The following is an 18,767-nucleotide window of genomic DNA, read 5'->3' as shown; positions in this document are numbered from 1 at the left end:
CCCCAATTGACCTCAGAATAACGATGACATGCAGAAACTTGGGAAATGTTTTCATCTTCCAGTTTTAAATAAGTTTTACAATTTAGTGCTTAGCTCTAGTTGAACTTTTAAATCAATTCAGTAAGCATGGAGGAGAAAGATTAATGTAATCATATTTCCCCCCTTGAATTCAATACGTTTACGTCCTTTAATATTTGGGGCTTGATTGGCCTTTTTCTAAATGTCAAGATTTGTTGTTGACTAACTGTTTTAATGAGCACATTCAGATAGCAGACATCACACTTCAACACTGAACCCACGACCCGAGGAAAATTGGTGCTTATTGGTTGCTGAATGAGCTGTAGCTTAAGAACAAAATGCAATCTCCAAGCTATTACTTTTCCCATCCAAGTCATTTATAAATCCATCCGCCCTCTGGCACCCTTTCAGCCAAGCTTTTACGCCGACGGGACACTGTTTTTGCGCAGGTGACACCGGCCAGGTGACCTCACAAACCCGGCTCCGGTGCACGTGGTAGCCCAGGTCTACTTTCACTGGTACCTTTGTGTAAATCCCTGCAGAACAAACACATAAGGGAAACAGTTAGTGTGAGAAGATAAGGAGCAGCAGAGGAGTCCGGAGCGCTTCTTCTCTCCTCCCCCTTCAGACCCCTCCGCTCCGCTCCACTCCATCTCTCCCTCTCCCTTTTCCTCCCTCTCTCTCTCTCCCGCTCTCTCTCTTTCTCTCTCACTCCCCCTTTCTTAAATTGACATTGGTCTGGCTCGAAACATGATAACAGAAAAGCCTTCCTCCGCTCCTCGTTGTCGGGCTGTCCTCGCCGATCACTTGAAACCGAAATAAGCAGCGCAAAGAGGAACGGGATCGCACAGTGTCCTATCAGCGGCTCCTCAGAGGGAATAACAAGAGACCTTTATACCGCACAGCCTATGTGCTCTTGCGCATCGTAGACCTTAGAAAGTGCTCGTGTTCAACTCTAGTGAAAGTTAACATGTATATGCACGCTTTGAGACGCGCAAGCCTTGGATTTGTAGGTTTCTGCCTGGTCGCCTTTGTCCAACAGTCAGCTTCAGGAAGTAAATCCACTCAAGGTACGTTTTCATGAAAAAAATAGCTTAATTTATAACTACTGATGGCTGGGAATGTGCTGTTCTGCCAAACTGCTTGTAGCCCAATTGATAGATTTCTTAGATATTTTTTGGAAAGCCATTGATCAGCTGTCTAAATAAATAGAACTTAAATTAAGCTGTATTAAAACAAGTAAAAAGCAGAATATTTGAAAATGTAGAGAGTACAAAGTAAAGTTTTTAGAGCTTTTGATCCATCAAATACTCTGTTTAATTCAAGCAGGCGCCTTCTGTTGATCCACTGACTCATTATGCAATCACTCAATTGCTTTTTTATGTTGTGTCAGTTGATTTGTATTTATGCAGTCTTGATGAAAGGAAACATAAAAAGGCTTCAATTAAGTTTCACTGAGTGTTTTCTGTTGTCATAAGAAAAAAGCAGCTGTCTTTGATCTTCAAAGAGCAAGCAGTGTGAACAGTTATGTTTCATAGCTAATCCTGCAGGTAATTGTAGTGAGAATAGCAGGAGGTATTTGTCACAGTCCAGACAAGTATTTGACACCGTCCTGTAACGCACACATGGAGGAGTCTCTGTCTGTCAGACACTGCAGCTATAGTGCCGGCCTGCCCCCCCCCCCCCCCCCCCCCCCCCCCCCCCCCCCCCCCCCCCCCCCCCCCCCCCACCCCCCCCCACAGCTGCCCTCTTGCTCTCTTCTCCTGTGAGAAATTATTCAGACTAGACAAGGGCTGCCTGAATCAAAAACCCTGGCACCTTACAGAAAGAAAGACACGGTGTTACACACTCAATCTGTGATCGGCTCAACCTTTCTTCTCAAGGGTTTTCATCACTTAATTTTCCCACAATACAAATGCCAAGACGGAGCTGCCAGAAGTATTTGCATGCAAAGACACATCATGGTTCCTGTGTGAGTGCTGATTGTGGTCGGTGATGTTTCACACACACAAAAAGACATCTCTCGGGCGGTCGACAAGGCAAAAAGAGAAAGGGGGTGGGTGACTATTTTGCATCCTGGGTGGTCTGCCCCCACTTGTGGGAAAACTCAATATTTACATTTTGCAATTAGAACTACTTTTTTCTCACTTTATTTTCCACAACATCGATTACACACTTCCTTGTAGTGTGGAATGCCGCTGTGTGAGTGTCGGTCTGTAATGGCAGGCACCTGTTTGTTGGTGACCGAATGAAACGCCATGAACGACCACTTGGTTGGCTTCTCCTCCAGTTCGTGTTTATCAGTGCAGCTCTGCAGTGACATATTGTCTGTGTTTGACTGAGTTATTTGTGAGCATATTTTGTGCTTACTGAAAATAAATATTGTGATTTTATGTTGCTGGCAACTGTGGTACTGACAAGTCTGCAAGCTGGGAACAATTTTGCAAACCGTAGAAACGGATGGAAGAACAATGACTAAGAAAATGCACAATTTGTCATCTCAATATTTGTTCAACGCAGATGTTGCGGAGTCTTTGTCTTTCATCAACGTCAGTCTAATCATGGCACTGAGTTTCAGGCATCAGTCATTACTCCAAGAAGAAAAACAGAGCAAGAGAGCAGTGGAATGACGGGAGGGAAGATTTGAGGATGTGGTGGAGAGAATGACAAAGAAGGGAAAATTGAGACAGTGGGAAACGGGAGAGATTAAGGCAGCCGAGACAGACAAGGAGAGAGAAGGTTTCTTAGTGTGGCACCAGCAACAAGCGGGTAACAGAGAAGGAAAGGAAAGAGGGGAGCCATAGACGTCATGGCAAATCACTTTCCCTCGAACAGAGTCAGGAGCTCTTCGTTAATGCAGCAGCACCAAGGCAACGGTTGGTGTGGGGCTGACATGCTGCTGGGGCTGGCTATGTTGGTGTAACCTCTGCTCCGGGGCCTGGGGGTCTAAAGACGCAGGGCTGCCTGAGCGGGGAGGAAGGCCAGACCCAGGCCCGGACACACTGTGGGAACCCAGCAGCCTTGGCAATATGAGGCCCAAGTGACGGGGAAGCTTACCTAGAGTTGCTGCCCTGAGTCCCCACTATGAGCGAGATGGAAAGGAAGAAGAAACCCCCCCCCCCCCCCCCCCCTTCCATCACCAACCCATCCACCCCCAACACTCACTCTTTCCCTTTTTCACCCAACTCTTGCTTTGTTTGCTTTGTCCCCGCTTCCTTTCCTTTGCACTTAATGAAGTAGCTGTGGTTTTTCTCTGTCAGCCATAAGCTACGACTGCATGACACCCAGAGTGTCAAAAAGCTCGCTGTCAGCCTGTGTGCTATTTATATTAATGAAACCAAAAAGACGTGCACAGCTCCCTTCTGTCCCCCTCTTCAGTTCCCTCGATCCTGTCTGGCAGATTTTTGTTACTTGATAGAAGGCAGGACATTTTTCAGGTCTGTGTAAGCATGGAAGTGTCTGCAAATGTGTGTGCATACATGTAATTGGGACAGTGAGAAGAGAGTGTTGGTTTTTTCGAAGCTGAAGAAACATAAAATAACTATTATAGGGCTTTTATTTCTGCCCATGCCCTTGAATGTCTCTGAATGTTAGCTGTTAAGTAGAAAGACGAAGAAGAAACCAAAGGAAAGTGGACAGTCTACAGCACTGTCTTCTATGGACATGGCCAGTCATCTCACTTAACATTTTGACAACACTTTGGAGTTCGTTTTTCATCACCTTCACTCTTGTTTCTCTGGCTGTGTGTTTTATTTTATGCGTTACCTGTGAGTCCTGACAGGCTCATGCAGTGGTATTTGTGGAGCAGTTACACTTATCCCCTCAGAGACTGGAAGTGCTTTAAAACAAGCAGACACAAAAGTCCCTATTTGCCTGCCAAGGTACCGGAGCACAATTTTTGGTAAAGTCATTTTTAACAGCCGGGCGAATGGAAGATGTTTTCAGGTCAGCCAGGGAAGAAAAAAAAAACCTCTCATCGGGATGGTCTGTGACTTTGAGAAGCTACAGACTTTGCAGATCAGGACATTGCTGTTCGGATCATTTAGCCAAAGTGACATATCGCCCTTTAATTTCTCCCATTCATTACACCTCGCTATGTAGACCCAATTAAAGCAGATGAGCTCCTAACCTAGAAATGCCCTTTACAAAAAGTCAGTCTTTTCTCTCTCTGCAGCAGTGACAGATGGTTGTGTTCTCGTTATGATCCGAGTGTCTGTGGCAGGTTGAGCCTCGGGGTAGCCCTCGGTCACCTGCTGATGAGTGGGTGGAGGGGATCAATCGAGCTTCACTCTACCACTCAGCAGACACACTCAAAAAGCATCTGCCTGACAAGTAGCGCTCCAGTACTACTGTACATGTTGTTACAGAGCAGCCGAGAGAGCAGAGAGATTATTATCTTGGCATTACTTGAGTGGTGAAAACACTTGATAACCATTCTGTCCAAGAGCAATGCGGTATGAATCACGAAAACGACTTTGATCTATGAGTGTGTTGCGAGGACAAGTGTGTGGGTATGACTGTGATGAGGGATTTTTAGACTGGATATTAATGATTGCACTTAGCAGGCAGAAGTGCTTTCACTTCCCAAAATGAGGCACCATTATAGATAGAGAATCTTTTAAAAAACAGGGAGCAGTCGAGGTTTATTGTGCTTTTTTATTTTTCTCTTCAGTGTGGCCAAGTTGCAGCTTGATAGAAACATTTTAGTTTAGTTTTAGGGCAGGCAGGCTACAGCTCCACACAGAGTGAAGGCCATGTTTACCGGCACATGTAAAGTCGAAGCTGTCTGGTGCAAGCTGTGACCCAAGGCGGTTCAGTGAGCCTTCGTTCTGGACAGTCACTCACTTTCATCCCGTCTACGGCTGGAATGAAAAAAGAAAGACATTTTCATCTGCAACAGAGTGTCAGGGATTCTAGCCTTCTCTAAACAAGGAGCTCTAAGTGCACTTTGCAAATGATTAGCATTTAATCCATCTATTCCCCTTTTCCTTGTATTAAACCGCATGTTTGCTAGAGTGTCTTTTGTATCTTAAGAAAATGAGATATAAGGTTATTAGTTCTCTCTTTTGCAAGTTTCACTGCTTAATGTATCGGCATCACATGCACAATGTGTCAATTTAAAGAAATGTAAGAAACACCATTATTTGAGTAGAAAGATTGACAGCACTTTTCTCATTGTTCAATTTACGGCTACAACCAGCAGCTTATTTTAGCACCAAATCAAGAAAGGGAGGGGGGAGCTAACCTGGCTCTGTCAAATTGTTACTGAATACATCTTCCAGCACCCCTGAAGCTCACTAATTAACACCTAATTCCTCGTTTGTTTAATCAGTCCGGTTACTTCCTTGAGTCTCTGCTGGTTGCCTGGCAACTGCATTGAGTCAAGGAAGAGTCAACACCCCCCCTTCGCAATACTGTTAATTGTCGTTACACCTTATGGTTTCTGTATGGATTGAACAATGAAGCTATAACAAGTTATTTTTAGGTGCTGGGAGATGCATTTTATTTCAATGTGTTTGAGGCTAGGTGTTATCACACATTTCCAGTCTTGATGCTAAGCTAACTGGCTGCTCGCTGTAGCTTCATATTTATCGTATGGATATAAGATTGTCATTTTATCAAACTCTGAATTTCCCAATTATGTTTTTGGTTTAGAGTTTCCTGTGAATGATTAGTGTTTCAGTTTGTGTCGGCATGTGTGTGAGTCTTTGTAGTCTAATCATATTTTCTGCTTTTCTTCATTTTACATCCAATTATAACATGCTTTCCATCGTCTGCACATATAAACTGAATTTGAAATGTCACCTGTAGATATTACAGATTCCCTGATCCCCAGAGGAACACATCAGCTGTTCAGATTCTTCTGTCATGGCTTCTTTTCTCCCTTTCTCAAGCAGAAAATCACCTTATCAGCAGCTAGCGACACCGCTGTGACCATTATTTGTCAGCTCATTTACAATGGGTGCAGGGTTGACAATGCTGTACACAGTGTATATTTCCTGTGCAACAAGAAGAAAAAGTAGTTTAAATCACCCAAACTTTTCCTGCAAACACCATGACAACTGCTTTGTATGCAACACCAGTGTCCAGTGGTGAGAAACATGCAAACCCTCACACTGAGGAGTGCAGAGCTAGTGTGGAGTTTGTTTATTTATCGAGGCTTTAATCTGAACAATATGTTCCAAATGAGTCCTGTGATACTCCTCCCGACTGTGGAGTTGTGGTTTTAAAAACTCTCTCCAGCTCTTTCCCTCTCGGCCTGTCAGTGGCCTTTGTTCTCTGTGCAGATGCGGCACTGTGCTGACATCCCTGTTGGTTTCGGGGGAGGATGGAATCAGTGTTGATGGCACTTTAACCCCCCCCCCCCCAGACTTAAACTCACCTCCAGAGCCCCCTTCAAAAGTGCTGATGGCTTGCTGCGGAGCCTCCGTGCCGTCCCTCAGCCAGCTGCAGCAGCTCTCAGATCATTAATCCTCTAACTAACCCCCTCTCCACAGAGCCCACATTTGTTTTTCTGTTACATTACTCACTGATTGGGGGTACTGTGACTCAGGAGGAGATATCAGGGGGACTGTCACCTCAGGCTCTGAACTCTCTAATCCCACAGCTGACGCCCCACCATCCTTCCTCCTCTTTGGCCTCTCTTCCCCGCTCCCCCCTGTGACCTCTCTGCTGAATAATGAGGCTGCGTCTCTCTTTGAGAGTTTGGGGGGGTCAGCGAGGGACGTCATTAGGCTGGTCTGCGGTGGTCAGCGTTGTCGGAGGGGGGTTGGGGGTCAGAGAGAGCCTTGTTTACAGACTGTGTGTGTTTACATTCCTGATGGTGAGCGCCAGCTTTAGAGACTGCTGGAAGTCAAAGGAAATGCTCTTATTCTGCTTAGTAATGGAAAAATCCAACCCAATACATCAAGGAATCCAAATGAAAAAAAAAAGCCTAGTTATTTATTTGGTGGGTTCTGGCCAATGCATTCTGGGTAGAAAGACGGATGACTTCACCGATGAATATGGGACTTCCTCAATGGACAGAGGCATGGGAAAAAACACATGACCCTCTGCAGTATTTAATCACCCCCACTGAACTCCAGATATATATTTATTGCAGACTGTAATAGCTTATGCTGTTGATTAATGGCAAGCACTGGTTGTTCACGGCTCTTTGTTTTAAATCATTATGCAATCGATCATACAGGCATATGGGCTGCATCTAGGGTTATGTTTATTATTGATTAATCTGCAGTATAGTTATTGATTAATTCATTAATCATTTGGTCTGTAAAAATGTAAGTAAATATTCCCATTTCAAGAGTCAATTATAACGTTTTGTTTAAACTGCAGCTCTAGAAGCAATGATGATTGACGATGTACTGTCATATTAAAAGGTGCACATTTATGTCATTCACATAATTAAAAAGGGTACTCTGAGTGGCCAGGTGTCTATAGATTGCAAGAAATGTTTATGGCTAAACATTTTTTATATAGATTTCAATAATAATACTTACAGTATAACAATAATATCCATATTGGGGTCGTATAGAGCTGTTATGATGAATTGATCATCCATCAACAGGAAAATGAACAGCAATATTAACTTTAATTTCTTTAAGCAAAAATGACAAACTTTAGCCAGTTCCAAACTTTTAGATTTGAGGCTTTTATTTCTCATATTTTATTATAAACTGTATATATTTAAAAAAATGTTTTGCTTTGGGTTAACTGACAAACAGTGACAAATATTTATCTGAAAAAAGTTTGCCAGAAAGTTTTCTCCCTAACTTGCCCTAACCTTTTTACCTCTCTAAAAAAAGCCTTGAGATTTTACATTTTCTTCTCTGACACCCATTCCAGTCAGATTGAAATACAGTAGTTATGAAGAGGCCATCAAACAGTGTATACGCCTTTACGAGTGAAATGTTAGCAATAAGTGATTATGCTGTCTCACTGCATTTAAGTGAAACATATATCCAGTCAGTTCCAGCCCACTGAACTTCATATTTCTGAGCTGTAATGCCTGCTTCACAGCTTACACAGAACCATTCACTTTATGCCCCAGTTTGACAGGAAATAACTAAAAATATCACACTTGTGCTGTAATTGCTACGTTGCCATCTTTATAGTCGGTACTGTATCTGGTTAAAGTAACCACCAATGAATGTAATTGCTGTGTGCAGAGGGTAGAGTGTCATGTCAGTTAGCTCTGTTTGTATAAATATAAGGTATACAGCTGGTCTAAGTGCCACCATTTCCGTGTATAAAATAAGCTGCATGGGGCCATTAACAGTTGATGACACATGCCACGAAGGTTGAAAAATCCCCTGAAAGGTACAAATGAATTTCTTGTCACTTTGACTCCTCATGGGAAATGGTTACAAGTTATGCTCAATTATTCAGTGTGGTACATATTAGACCCCAGACCCTTGGAGCATGTCATGTCGACCTCTCTGCGCTCTCTTAGTATTACTCTATGATTCACTTAATTACTGTAATAAGTGTTTTTCTTCTGGAGGTGGTCCGGAGGTCTGTGAGTCATAGTGTATTAGGGCCACACATGCTAAAAGGAAAGCAGAGCACCAGATGCTTGGTCTGTGATCAAATAAGAGAATCAACATTATTTATTCACAGAGTTTGAGAAATGCTTAATAAATGAAACGAGGTAAAACTTGTCTCATCATTGTCGCTGTCTTTTTGTTGGAAAGCACATATTTGTATGTGCTGGTTTGAGTTAGTTGGACAACCCAACCCAAAATACACATCCATTATATCAGTTATTACAGAATAGGTCAACTGTAGAACAAGGGGTACATAATTAATGTTGGACTTAAGAAGCTGACCAGGTTATTGGAAGCTTTAAACAAATAAAGACAAAGATACATGGTCACCATTTCCCCTTGTCTTAAGTTATTTCCTATTTTGTTCAACTGGAAATTGAAAGAATAGATTATAATTTGTTAGGGTTGATAAGATAACTGTATTAACCGCCAAAGAGGAAACTAGAATCTCCCATAATGAAACTCAACAACAACCTTTGATTTGAATACATCATTAGTTTTTTCAAACTTTAAACTCCTTCTATTACATTTGACTACTGACTTCACAGGCTGAGTAGTCCCTTATCAGTGAACTGAGTGCCCCTTTAAAGAATATACAATCACAAGGTTCACAAGGTTAATAGACATAAATAATAAAAGGAAGTCTTGTACACTCTGGTTTTAAACAAGCTAAACGCAAAGATAGTCTTTCAGCAAGTTAACAAGATGTTGCTCTCCTTAAACTCAGCTTTCATGTTTTTGTGCATTTTCCCTCCGGCCCCAGATTCATCTGAGGCTTCACGGTTGGTGGACACAAGCAGGGAGGGACCCGGGGTTTTGAAGTTGTGATCACAGTTTCTGAAAGCACAGGATCAGTCAGTGGTCATGATTCCTAAACATTTAGAGTGTGTGAAGGATGAGTGTAAATATCCCGAATGGAAGCAGTTGATATTTTTATTCACAACTTTGTAGAGGTTTGCTGGACAGCCAACAGAGTGTCCCTTCATTAGCTGAAGGGGATCTTGGCAAGAGGGGGGAGAGATGCTAAATTTTGTGTTAATGTTGACGTCTGCATTTCATCAAAACCATTTTTCGGTAGAGGGAGGGTGGGGGGGGGGGGGGGACTGGCCAGTCTGCTGCCCTGCACATTTTGGAAATCAGTGACATTTCTCCAGTGTGCTGTGATAATGTTGCAACAACCAGCCATAGTTCCTGTCCTTTCCACAACCTCACACTCACTTCCTCTCATTAGTGCCTACCATATATAGCGCTGGGTGTACACACATTCAGGCAACTAATATCACTGTGATGTGGTGAGCGTATACAACATTTAAAAAAGAGTGGTACACTGATTGTTTGTTATGTTTTGAGTTGTGCATAATGAGGAATGGGCAGGGAGAGCTTTCACATCTTTCTGCTGAAGGGGGAAAGTTTCTCTGTGAAATCTGAGTTTAAGACGTACCTAGAATAACTATTTTGAAAGCAAATCATGGAAAGACTTTGGGGAAGCAGGAGACATCTTGTATCAAGTAGTCAAAGAGTCTAGATTTTTCAGATGCGGGTGAAGCATAGATGTAATGTGAACAATATTAACAATTTTAACAAGGTAGTTAAACTAATTTGTGGAAACAACAAATCAAACATATTCATTATTTTATAGAAAATGTATTTGTATTGGTCTTGAAACATGTCTGAAAGAGATCTTTAAATGTTAATAGGGACATATTAATTTTCCCTTTTTCTCAGGCGGTACAAAACATTGCTTGCTGTATTTATTCCAATCCCAAAGCTAGACTGAGGAAATTAGCCATTTTTCCAGACCCTATGCTTTTTCTTTACAACAAATGTTTGTGAGTTGAACATCATTCCATCATACGGGTCATTTGCAGTAAGTAGAAAAAGAGGTGTTACCGTCTTTCAAACAGAATCAGCCATTCAGCCTCTGCTGCTCTGTAGCTAAAGTAATTATCCTGACCTTAACCCCATCCTGCACAACCACAACCTTAAGTATAGTGTAAGTGTGGTTCTAAGATGGATAATTACAATACTTGTTCCTTTGTAATTATACGCAGTACGACAAACGCTGTGATCCTAAGAACACCTCTTTATGGACTTGAACCCAGCACCCTTCCGCCTTTCCCACAAGGAGCTCATGAAAATGATGAATTTCATCTGAAAATGCTTTTGTCAAGAAAGAATGTTTTGTTTCTGACGTGAAACTGCGACCGTTGAAAAGCTGCACCAAATCATTCTGTCAGGAATACACAGCGGAATACTCTGCTGCTCCCGCTGACTGAATGCATCACTTGGTCCATATTTTTTTACTTTTATTTTGAAAGTTGATTGCAGGCAGCGCCAGTAAAGCTACACCTATGGGTGTCCCAGCTCCACTCAGTCTATTTCTGTATCTAAAGGAAAGGTGATGGGCTGGAGGGGGGCAGCTTTGGGGCAAAGCAAACAGCGAGGGTCTCAACACTCAAAGTAAACATTACCCTATGTTTGAACTACACACCTTCAGCACTACAGTTCTCCCACACACTCGCGCTCTACCCTCTGAGTTTTATTTCTGCTAACACCCCCTTGAGCCGGCCCAGCTAAATACACCGCTTATCCCATGGTCTTCTCATAAATCAGGGAGGAAAAGCACCTCTGACAGGGTCTCACCTCCACGGCCAGCAGCCCTTAGCCGGCAGCTCTGACTTTCATGCAGGGAATAAATGGACTAATGGCTTTTCAGAGTAACTTTCCTAATAACCATCTGTGAGGACATAAGGATGTTTTATCCAGCAAATGTAATACAGGTATAATAAATCACATTTATATACCCGACTAAAAGTAAAAGTCTGCTTTGCTGAGTCGACAGCATACTTTTAGTAGTTTGACACACAGCAAGTTTCATTGAGCAGACAATAGAGCATGAAATGAGTAGTGAAAACATGTTTCAATATTGTATATTAGCTTTTTTTTATCCAAGAAAATCATCAAACTCAGTACTCTGAGAATGTCACTGGGTTTAAACACAGACTCCAGCTTTCTGTGGCTTTGATGTGCTCAAGTGCATGAACCAAAGGAGGGCAGCAACAGCAGCAATATTAGAAATGACACATTCCCCAAAGGAAACTGTTTAAACATCTGAGCATTGCCCAACATCCCTTTCTTCTTTGGTTTTGTTGTTTTGGCGTTGTTTATTCATCCTTGTCTCGAAGCGTCGGCTTCATCCTCCACTGCCTTAACTTGTTCCCAACAACTGTGATTCCTCAACACAAAAGAATGAAAGAAACTCAATGAAAAACACAATCTTTTCATCTCGGGCATGAGTCAATTACCAGAGCATCATTTTCTGAGCACGCTCCATGTTTTTTTCCCCTCAAAGTGTTCAGAGGATTCTCTTCTGGAACATAAGGGTTTATCGATTCTGACATGTTTATTTCCACGGCAAAGACATGTTGGGTTTCCAACATAACCAGCTGATTTTGGTTTTGTTGTTCATTTGTCGGTTGGAAAACTCCCAGTAACTTTTATGGGAAGATTTGAAAAAGGAAAACAGGCTATTGTAGTTTGTGGGCCAGGGTGTCCTCATGTGTTTTTATTTCAATTTGTGCAATTCACACTAAAGGCAATGGGAATGTTGAAGTCACAAAATGCTTGTGTTTTGGTCGATTTCCACATTTTGGTTAATGAGTTTCTCACTTTATGCAAACCCTTTGCACAGACTTCATTTATTTTTCATGTGCTCATACAGTTAGTGTAGTAGCTGGTGCTGTCTCAGGTTACATTAAAGGGGACCTATCATGCAAAATGCACTTTTGTACGTCTTTTCTACATGAATATGTGTCCCCGGTGTTCCAGGGAACTCACCAAGTGTCAGAAAACACAACCCTCTCTATTTTCCTCTATACCCAAATCTCTAAAAAAGGGGCTGCAACGGATCTGATAAAAACTGATCCAGATTTGAACACTTCAATGACGTCACAGAAGTGGCGCTATGGCTATTGGGCCAACTCTCCACCTATCAGGGGAATGTGGGGTTGGGTCACGGCCGGCCATTGCCGCTCGAAAGCGCTGGAGACGCTGTAGTACATATGCCAGGCCTGTAAGTGGCGCTGTAGTCTGCTACAAAAGCAGCGAAGAAGACTTCCCGCCCATAGTTACCATGGTTACCCTTCTGTTTATTCTCCGCTGTGGCTTTTTTTCTCCCTCCCCGAGGCAAGCGTTTGCTCCCGCTGCTTTAATTCAATGCAATCCCTCCCCGTCGAGGCAAGCACTGTAATTCTCTCCGGTTAGTCCACCAGCAGATGACAAACACCCACCTCTCCGCCTCTTCCAAGGAACGAGGGGACCGTGCGGCAGAGTTTCAGTTTCAGTTTCTTTCGCCGGTCAAGATGTCCGTTAAAGTTTAAATCTTCCGGACAAAATTAGAAAAGTGCCGGTCAAAGGTCTTCTTTGTTATTTATTGAGCTTTAAAACAAATGAATAACGACTCTATAGGCCTATAATAATATAATAAAACACGGAGGACGGAGATCTTTTTTTCTCCCCCTCTTGACTTGATCAGAGCACGGCTCCCCTCTCCTGCAGGGGGGCGTGGTCAGCTGCAGCTCACAGAATCAGCCCCGTAGACAGCAAACAGCACATAGAGCGAAATGAGGCATGGCTAAAATGCATGATCTGTTTGGTATTTTGAAAACAGAAACGTATAAATATACCTTATATAGGTATGGCCCTACAATATATCATTTAAATATAGCATGATAGGTAGGGATGTCCCGATCACCTTTTTTTGCTCCCGATCCGATTCCGATCATTTGATTTTGACAATCTGCCGATACCGATTTTTCCCGATCCGATCTTTATGCAATGCATTAAGAGGAAAAAAAAAAGGTAACAGATAACGGCTGGTCATCCAATGCGATGAATTCAGCTATCTTGGCTGTTATTTGTTTGGCCTTTTCACTGTTCTGGGGTAGTTTCTCTTTCCTTTTAAAAGTCTCTGAAAGTGTCGGTTGTTTCAGTGCCGTTACCTGAGTGGCCGCTGTGTACTCGTCGTGTTGTTGTTGGTGGTGTTTGTATTAGATTGGTCATGTTGAACGTAGCTCTGTTCTTTCCACCACGCGGAACCTCCGCCTTGCAAACATTGCATCTGGCTGTTACACTGCCTTCGCTTTCAATTTTATAGTACTTCCAAACTCCTGACATTTTCTCTGTCCCGACTCCCGAGTCACCAGCTGAACGTAGCCTCTTGTTAGCTTACTGCTACTATTAGACACTGCGCCCACTCTGTTGCCAGATTTGAGAGAAATAAGCAACCAGGTCTATGAAAACAAGCCCAAAAAAAGCAACACATACATGATGTTGTGTAATTTTAACCCAAAACTAAGGCCTCAGGATGACTTTAAGACGTGAACATGGTCATTTTTGTTTTGTAACATTAAATAAAATGTATAAAAATATTTTATAAAAAAAAAAAAAAAAAATTCCGATCCCCGATTTTTTTCTCCCGATCCCCGATCACGTGAAAATCACGTGATCGGCTCCGATCCCCGATCACGTGATCGGATCGGGACATCCCTAATGATAGGTCCACTTTAAGTAAAAGTTATATTTGCACAAAGATGTAGCTTTAGTGCAGAGTTGCCATCCTTTTATAGATTGTAAGGAGATTTTTAAAGAGGCAGAAGCTTTCGAACAGTTGGTTAAATCATTGCCGTTTTGTTTGTTTAAAACCCTACATGCACAGCAAGCTGCTCTGTCATCATTAAACATTTTAGTGAAGATAATATATTATGAGATGCCGGTAACATAACATCAGAGTTACTTACAGATTCTTATCTGGTACCTCTTTAGCGCACAACAGTTGCCCGAAGCACTGACTGCATTAAACTAGTCTGCATGCTAATTTGACTTGAGGAGACAGATATATAATTTACTGTTTTTCTGTTATATTTGTGTTTGAGTTTCATCATTAACCTTTCAGATGATATGTTATGATGTGACTCTTTAAAGTTTCCGACTTGAGGCATGTTTTTAAAATAGTGTATGTGAGCTTGAGAGTGTGTTTTTGTGTGTATGCGAACTTTGGCTCCAAATGGAAACATTAATAACAAGATGAAAAGAGGGATTCTTTGAGTTTCTGTCATAATAAATATTAATTACAACAGAGACTCAGCACCAAGACATTTCACAATAGGACAGATATTTCTTTGTGATAAATGCCTCCTCTATTGAAAAATACTTCACACAGTCTTTTCTGTTCTTATCCTGGAAGATGGTTTGCAAAGAGGACGGACCCGGGCTTCTCACATAATATAAATCAATGCAGGGCGCGGGGAGCTCGTGCATCCCTTAATGGCTTTGTGGAAACTTGGCAAGAGAGGAGCCACAACTTTTCCTGGTGCTATATTCCATACTGAATGTATCAGAAATGTAAACAATCGAACCAAATTGGTAAAATCCACTGGCTACTCTGTTTTCAAACCTTTAACCTTGACTCGACATCTAATAGTCTAGTACTTTAAAAAAAGCTAGTGTGGGTCTTTGGATGCTAATGTCCACCACTTCAATCTAGGCAAGAAAAAAATTGAACTATTCGACAAATGAAGATACCGATGGTCCCCAGAGGATGAATCTAACGGTGCTTGAACACCTAACCTTTTTGGCACGGTTAAAACAAACTCAGGTATGTATTTCCAATTAGTATAGTTCCTTTGGATTTATGTAAAATCTCTCATTAGTGGGGCTTTCAAAGCAATTCAACAAAAGGATTTGAAAAAGCTGAACTTATAACGCCATCTACGATGTTATAATTGATCTATATATCCAACTTTGTCAGTTCATTAAGTTCATTATAAAGTTTGTGAAAGTGATCCTACGATAAGCCTCAAATCATTACTGCGTCAGGTTCTTTTTTGTCTCATTTCTAGCTGTTAGTCATTATTCATAACATGCAGTCTCTTTGCAAATTGCTAATATGCATAGTCATATATCATTTTATTCTATCGTTAGCTCTTTGTGTAGCGTCAAAGAGCTTAAAACCTCTCTGAGTAATCAAAGTAGTTTTTCCCAAGTTGGTCCTGATGATGCAGGTCGCCAACATGGTTCAATAGCAAGTAACCAGTCTGTATATCTTCATGTTTACTTCTCTTGGTTTGTTTTAAAAAGTTGTTGTGAATAGCAACTGGAATAGGACTGAAATGCAGAAAGATATATTTGTTCTCCTTGGTCCAGACCGAATTAATGGAACTACAGGTGTGAAAGCACCTTAACTGAATATGGTGAGACATGACTTCTCCTCTAGAGCCACCAGCAGGGTAATATTTCTGGTTTCTAGTCAAAGCGTTTTTACATAATACAAGTCATAATCATAATCATAATCAGAAACAGGTTTATTACCAGGTAGGTTGACACTTACGAGGAATTTGACTTGATGTCATGGTGCATACATAAAAGTAGAACAAAAATTAAAAACACAGATAGAGAACTATTTTAAGAAAACTATAATAACATTACAAAATAATTTACCCATTCAGACAGAGGCAATGGCTGCCATACAAGATGCCACCTTCTCGAGGAAGCTAACATTCACCCGCACTCACACACCTTTAGCCATGCCATTGGGAGCAATTAAGGGTTATGTATCTTGCCCTAGGATACATCGATAGGTTTTACTGCAGCGGCTGGGAACCCACAACCTTAGATTGACAGACAACCACACTCCCTCACAGCCGCATTCACCCTATTAGTAAATTCCTCATTTCAAATGTCCATATGATTATGACATTTCTGGGATAACAGTTTCGTTACGGCTCTAAATAATAATGGTGAGCATGTTAGCATGTTGTTAGCATTTAGCACAGCTCAGCATCACAGAGCTGCTACCAGCTGCATTATTTTGTCTTGTTAAACCTAATCTTGATTCAGACACTAAATACTTTTTACTCAAGCACTGAAACCTCTGCCAGCTTTTCAGTGAAATTCACCTTATAGCAGGATAAGAATGGATCTGACTTGGTAGCCTTGTGTTCTTCATAAAGCAATACCAGCATTAACAAGTTTCTGTTGTGATGTGTTTAAACCTTTGAAATTACCTTCAATTTCAATTCAAATTGGTGTAATTGGTGCCATCAATGTCCTTCTGTCCACAGCAGACTTTTTGTCCTCCAGGCAGATATGGGCAATATCAGGGTTTAGGTTACAGGTCATTTCCCAGTGGGATCAGCCGGCTCCTGCAGAGGGCTTGTGATAAGAGTGATATTGGAAGCTATGTAAACCTTGTTAAGCTGCCCTTCCCCTGTGTGCAGGGGGGTAATCCTAAACACCTGGGCTAGTTAACTGGGATTTGGCAGGATTAGGGGCTCCACGAGGCAAACCTGATCTTGCTTCCGATTAAATCCATTTCCATTCTTATCTTTTCACATTCTCTATCTTACAATTCAAACTCAATCCAGACGTTACACAAACCTTTTATACTGAGCTATTTTATACCTGCCCATACCTGTAATTCTGGGATTTGAGATATAAGTAAGCCTAAATGTGATTCACTAGTCTAGGCTTGGACATCCTGTTTGGTTAAAGTTCATACTGTACATAGGATTTAAATGCTCAAAATGTGTTTTTGATCCATATACATGCTTCTGGTTTTGTTGTAATGGTGTTTGATTTTAACCTTGTTGGCAGTATGATTTTACGGATGGTAATCTCCATCTGTTGTCTGGTCCACCACTTTGGTCAGACTTAAATATCTTTGTATGCATGGATTATCATAACATTTGGTACCAACAGTATTTGTCCGCAGAGGATGAATCCTATTGCCTTTGGTGATCTCTTTATTTTTCCGTGCGTTTCCCACTGTTAGCATGAAATTTAAATTTTTGTTTCTATCAAAATATCTTGACAACTTTTGGGAAAGATTGCCTTGCAAAATGGTTCAAACATCCAGAGTGGCTTTTGGTGAATGTTCCTGTTGTACCATTATTGCAGTAGATGATCAATATTTCAATTTGTCCAAAACATTTTTGACCAAACACTTGCATCACGAGCAGAATCCCCATCAACCTCAGATGTTCTCTCTGTTGGCGCTCATTAGCAGAATGAGCATGCTAACACGCTACATTAAGATGGTTGGTGCTAACGTTGGCCTTTTGCCTGTATACTTTTGTATTTGTATTCCATTGAAGGCAGGTACTGAAACAACATTGTACTAGAGCTGCAACAATTAGTGGACTAATCGATTTTCAATAGGCAATTATTTTGATAATTGGCACCTTAACCAGCCATAGGTACCCCAATTATTTTATTTTGTATTATTTGTTTTGAATGAATGTGTTATTAAGGCTCCTGTTGGATATTTGTTTTTTTCACAAGCCTTTGTTTTTCATGACCCCCATTTTTAAAGAAAAATGCCCAGTTGATCAGTTAAAGGGTACTTTTTGGGGGAATATTTGCCTTTGTTTTCAGTGTAGAGATGCTAGAAATTGGGAGTAAGAAACTAAGAATGGTATGACTTGCAAAAAAAAATCTCAATGTTGAAATCCCCTCCCTTGTGCGTGGTGGTAATGCAGCTTCTACTGTAAAAAAGTGCTCTGGAATAAATGTTCTTGAAAAAGGCATTCATTTAATAAGGTTTTCAGTTATCATGTAATGTGTTTTTGTATCTGGTAAGTGGCTGAATGAAGCACAACCAATTCCATTATAATGAATTACATTTAGAAAATCTATGATTTTGTGTCACCCTCATCAAGAAAGCCTTTGCTCCATCCACTAACCACCCCCTCCTTCTTTCCTCCTTTTCTAGATGTGGACGAATGTGCAGAGGCGCTTGACAACTGCAGCATCGATGCAATCTGTCAGAACACCCTGAAGTCATACAAATGTATCTGCAAGTCAGGCTATAAAGGGGATGGAAAACACTGTGAAGGTAAAGTCTTAAGGGATTAATGTACTAATTTACTGTGGTTGGAGGCACACACTTCTTCTCCCGTCGGTGGGAGCACAGGAAGGGTTTTTTACAGTACATTAAAGTAAAAGGAACATTTCTCAAGTTGATTTGCCTCATCTATCTGAACGTAAGCCCTTGGGCCAGTGACAGGCTTGATAAGACCTTCTGTCTCACTCAACATAACTCACTAGCTTTAAGACTCTCCTGAAGAGGTTGGAGAGAGAGTGGGAGAGCGGCAGACAGAGGAAGGGGAGAGCCAGGTGCAGAGTGCTCCTTTGTGACAAGATGAA

The 18,767-nt window shown here is 41.5% G+C and overlaps 1 protein-coding gene across 3 annotated transcripts in view; it reads left to right on the top strand.

Moving 5' to 3' along the window:
* The first annotated feature begins 689 nt into the window (after positions 1–689).
* Positions 690–18,767, top strand: part of scube3 (signal peptide, CUB domain, EGF-like 3) — a 70,202-nt gene continuing 52,124 nt past the window's right edge. For all 3 annotated transcript variants that reach the window (XM_034126454.1, XM_034126453.1, XM_034126452.1), the window contains exons 1-2: positions 690–1,088; positions 18,334–18,456. In XM_034126454.1, coding sequence (XP_033982345.1) covers positions 989–1,088; positions 18,334–18,456 — 223 coding nt within the window. In that variant the 5' untranslated portion in view covers positions 690–988. The remainder of the gene's footprint in view (positions 1,089–18,333; positions 18,457–18,767) is intronic.

Source organism: Trematomus bernacchii, unplaced genomic scaffold (genome assembly GCF_902827165.1).
Source record: "Trematomus bernacchii unplaced genomic scaffold, fTreBer1.1, whole genome shotgun sequence".
In the NCBI taxonomy this organism is placed as follows: domain Eukaryota; kingdom Metazoa; phylum Chordata; class Actinopteri; order Perciformes; family Nototheniidae; genus Trematomus; species Trematomus bernacchii.
This window is presented reverse-complemented; position numbering and strand designations above follow the sequence as displayed.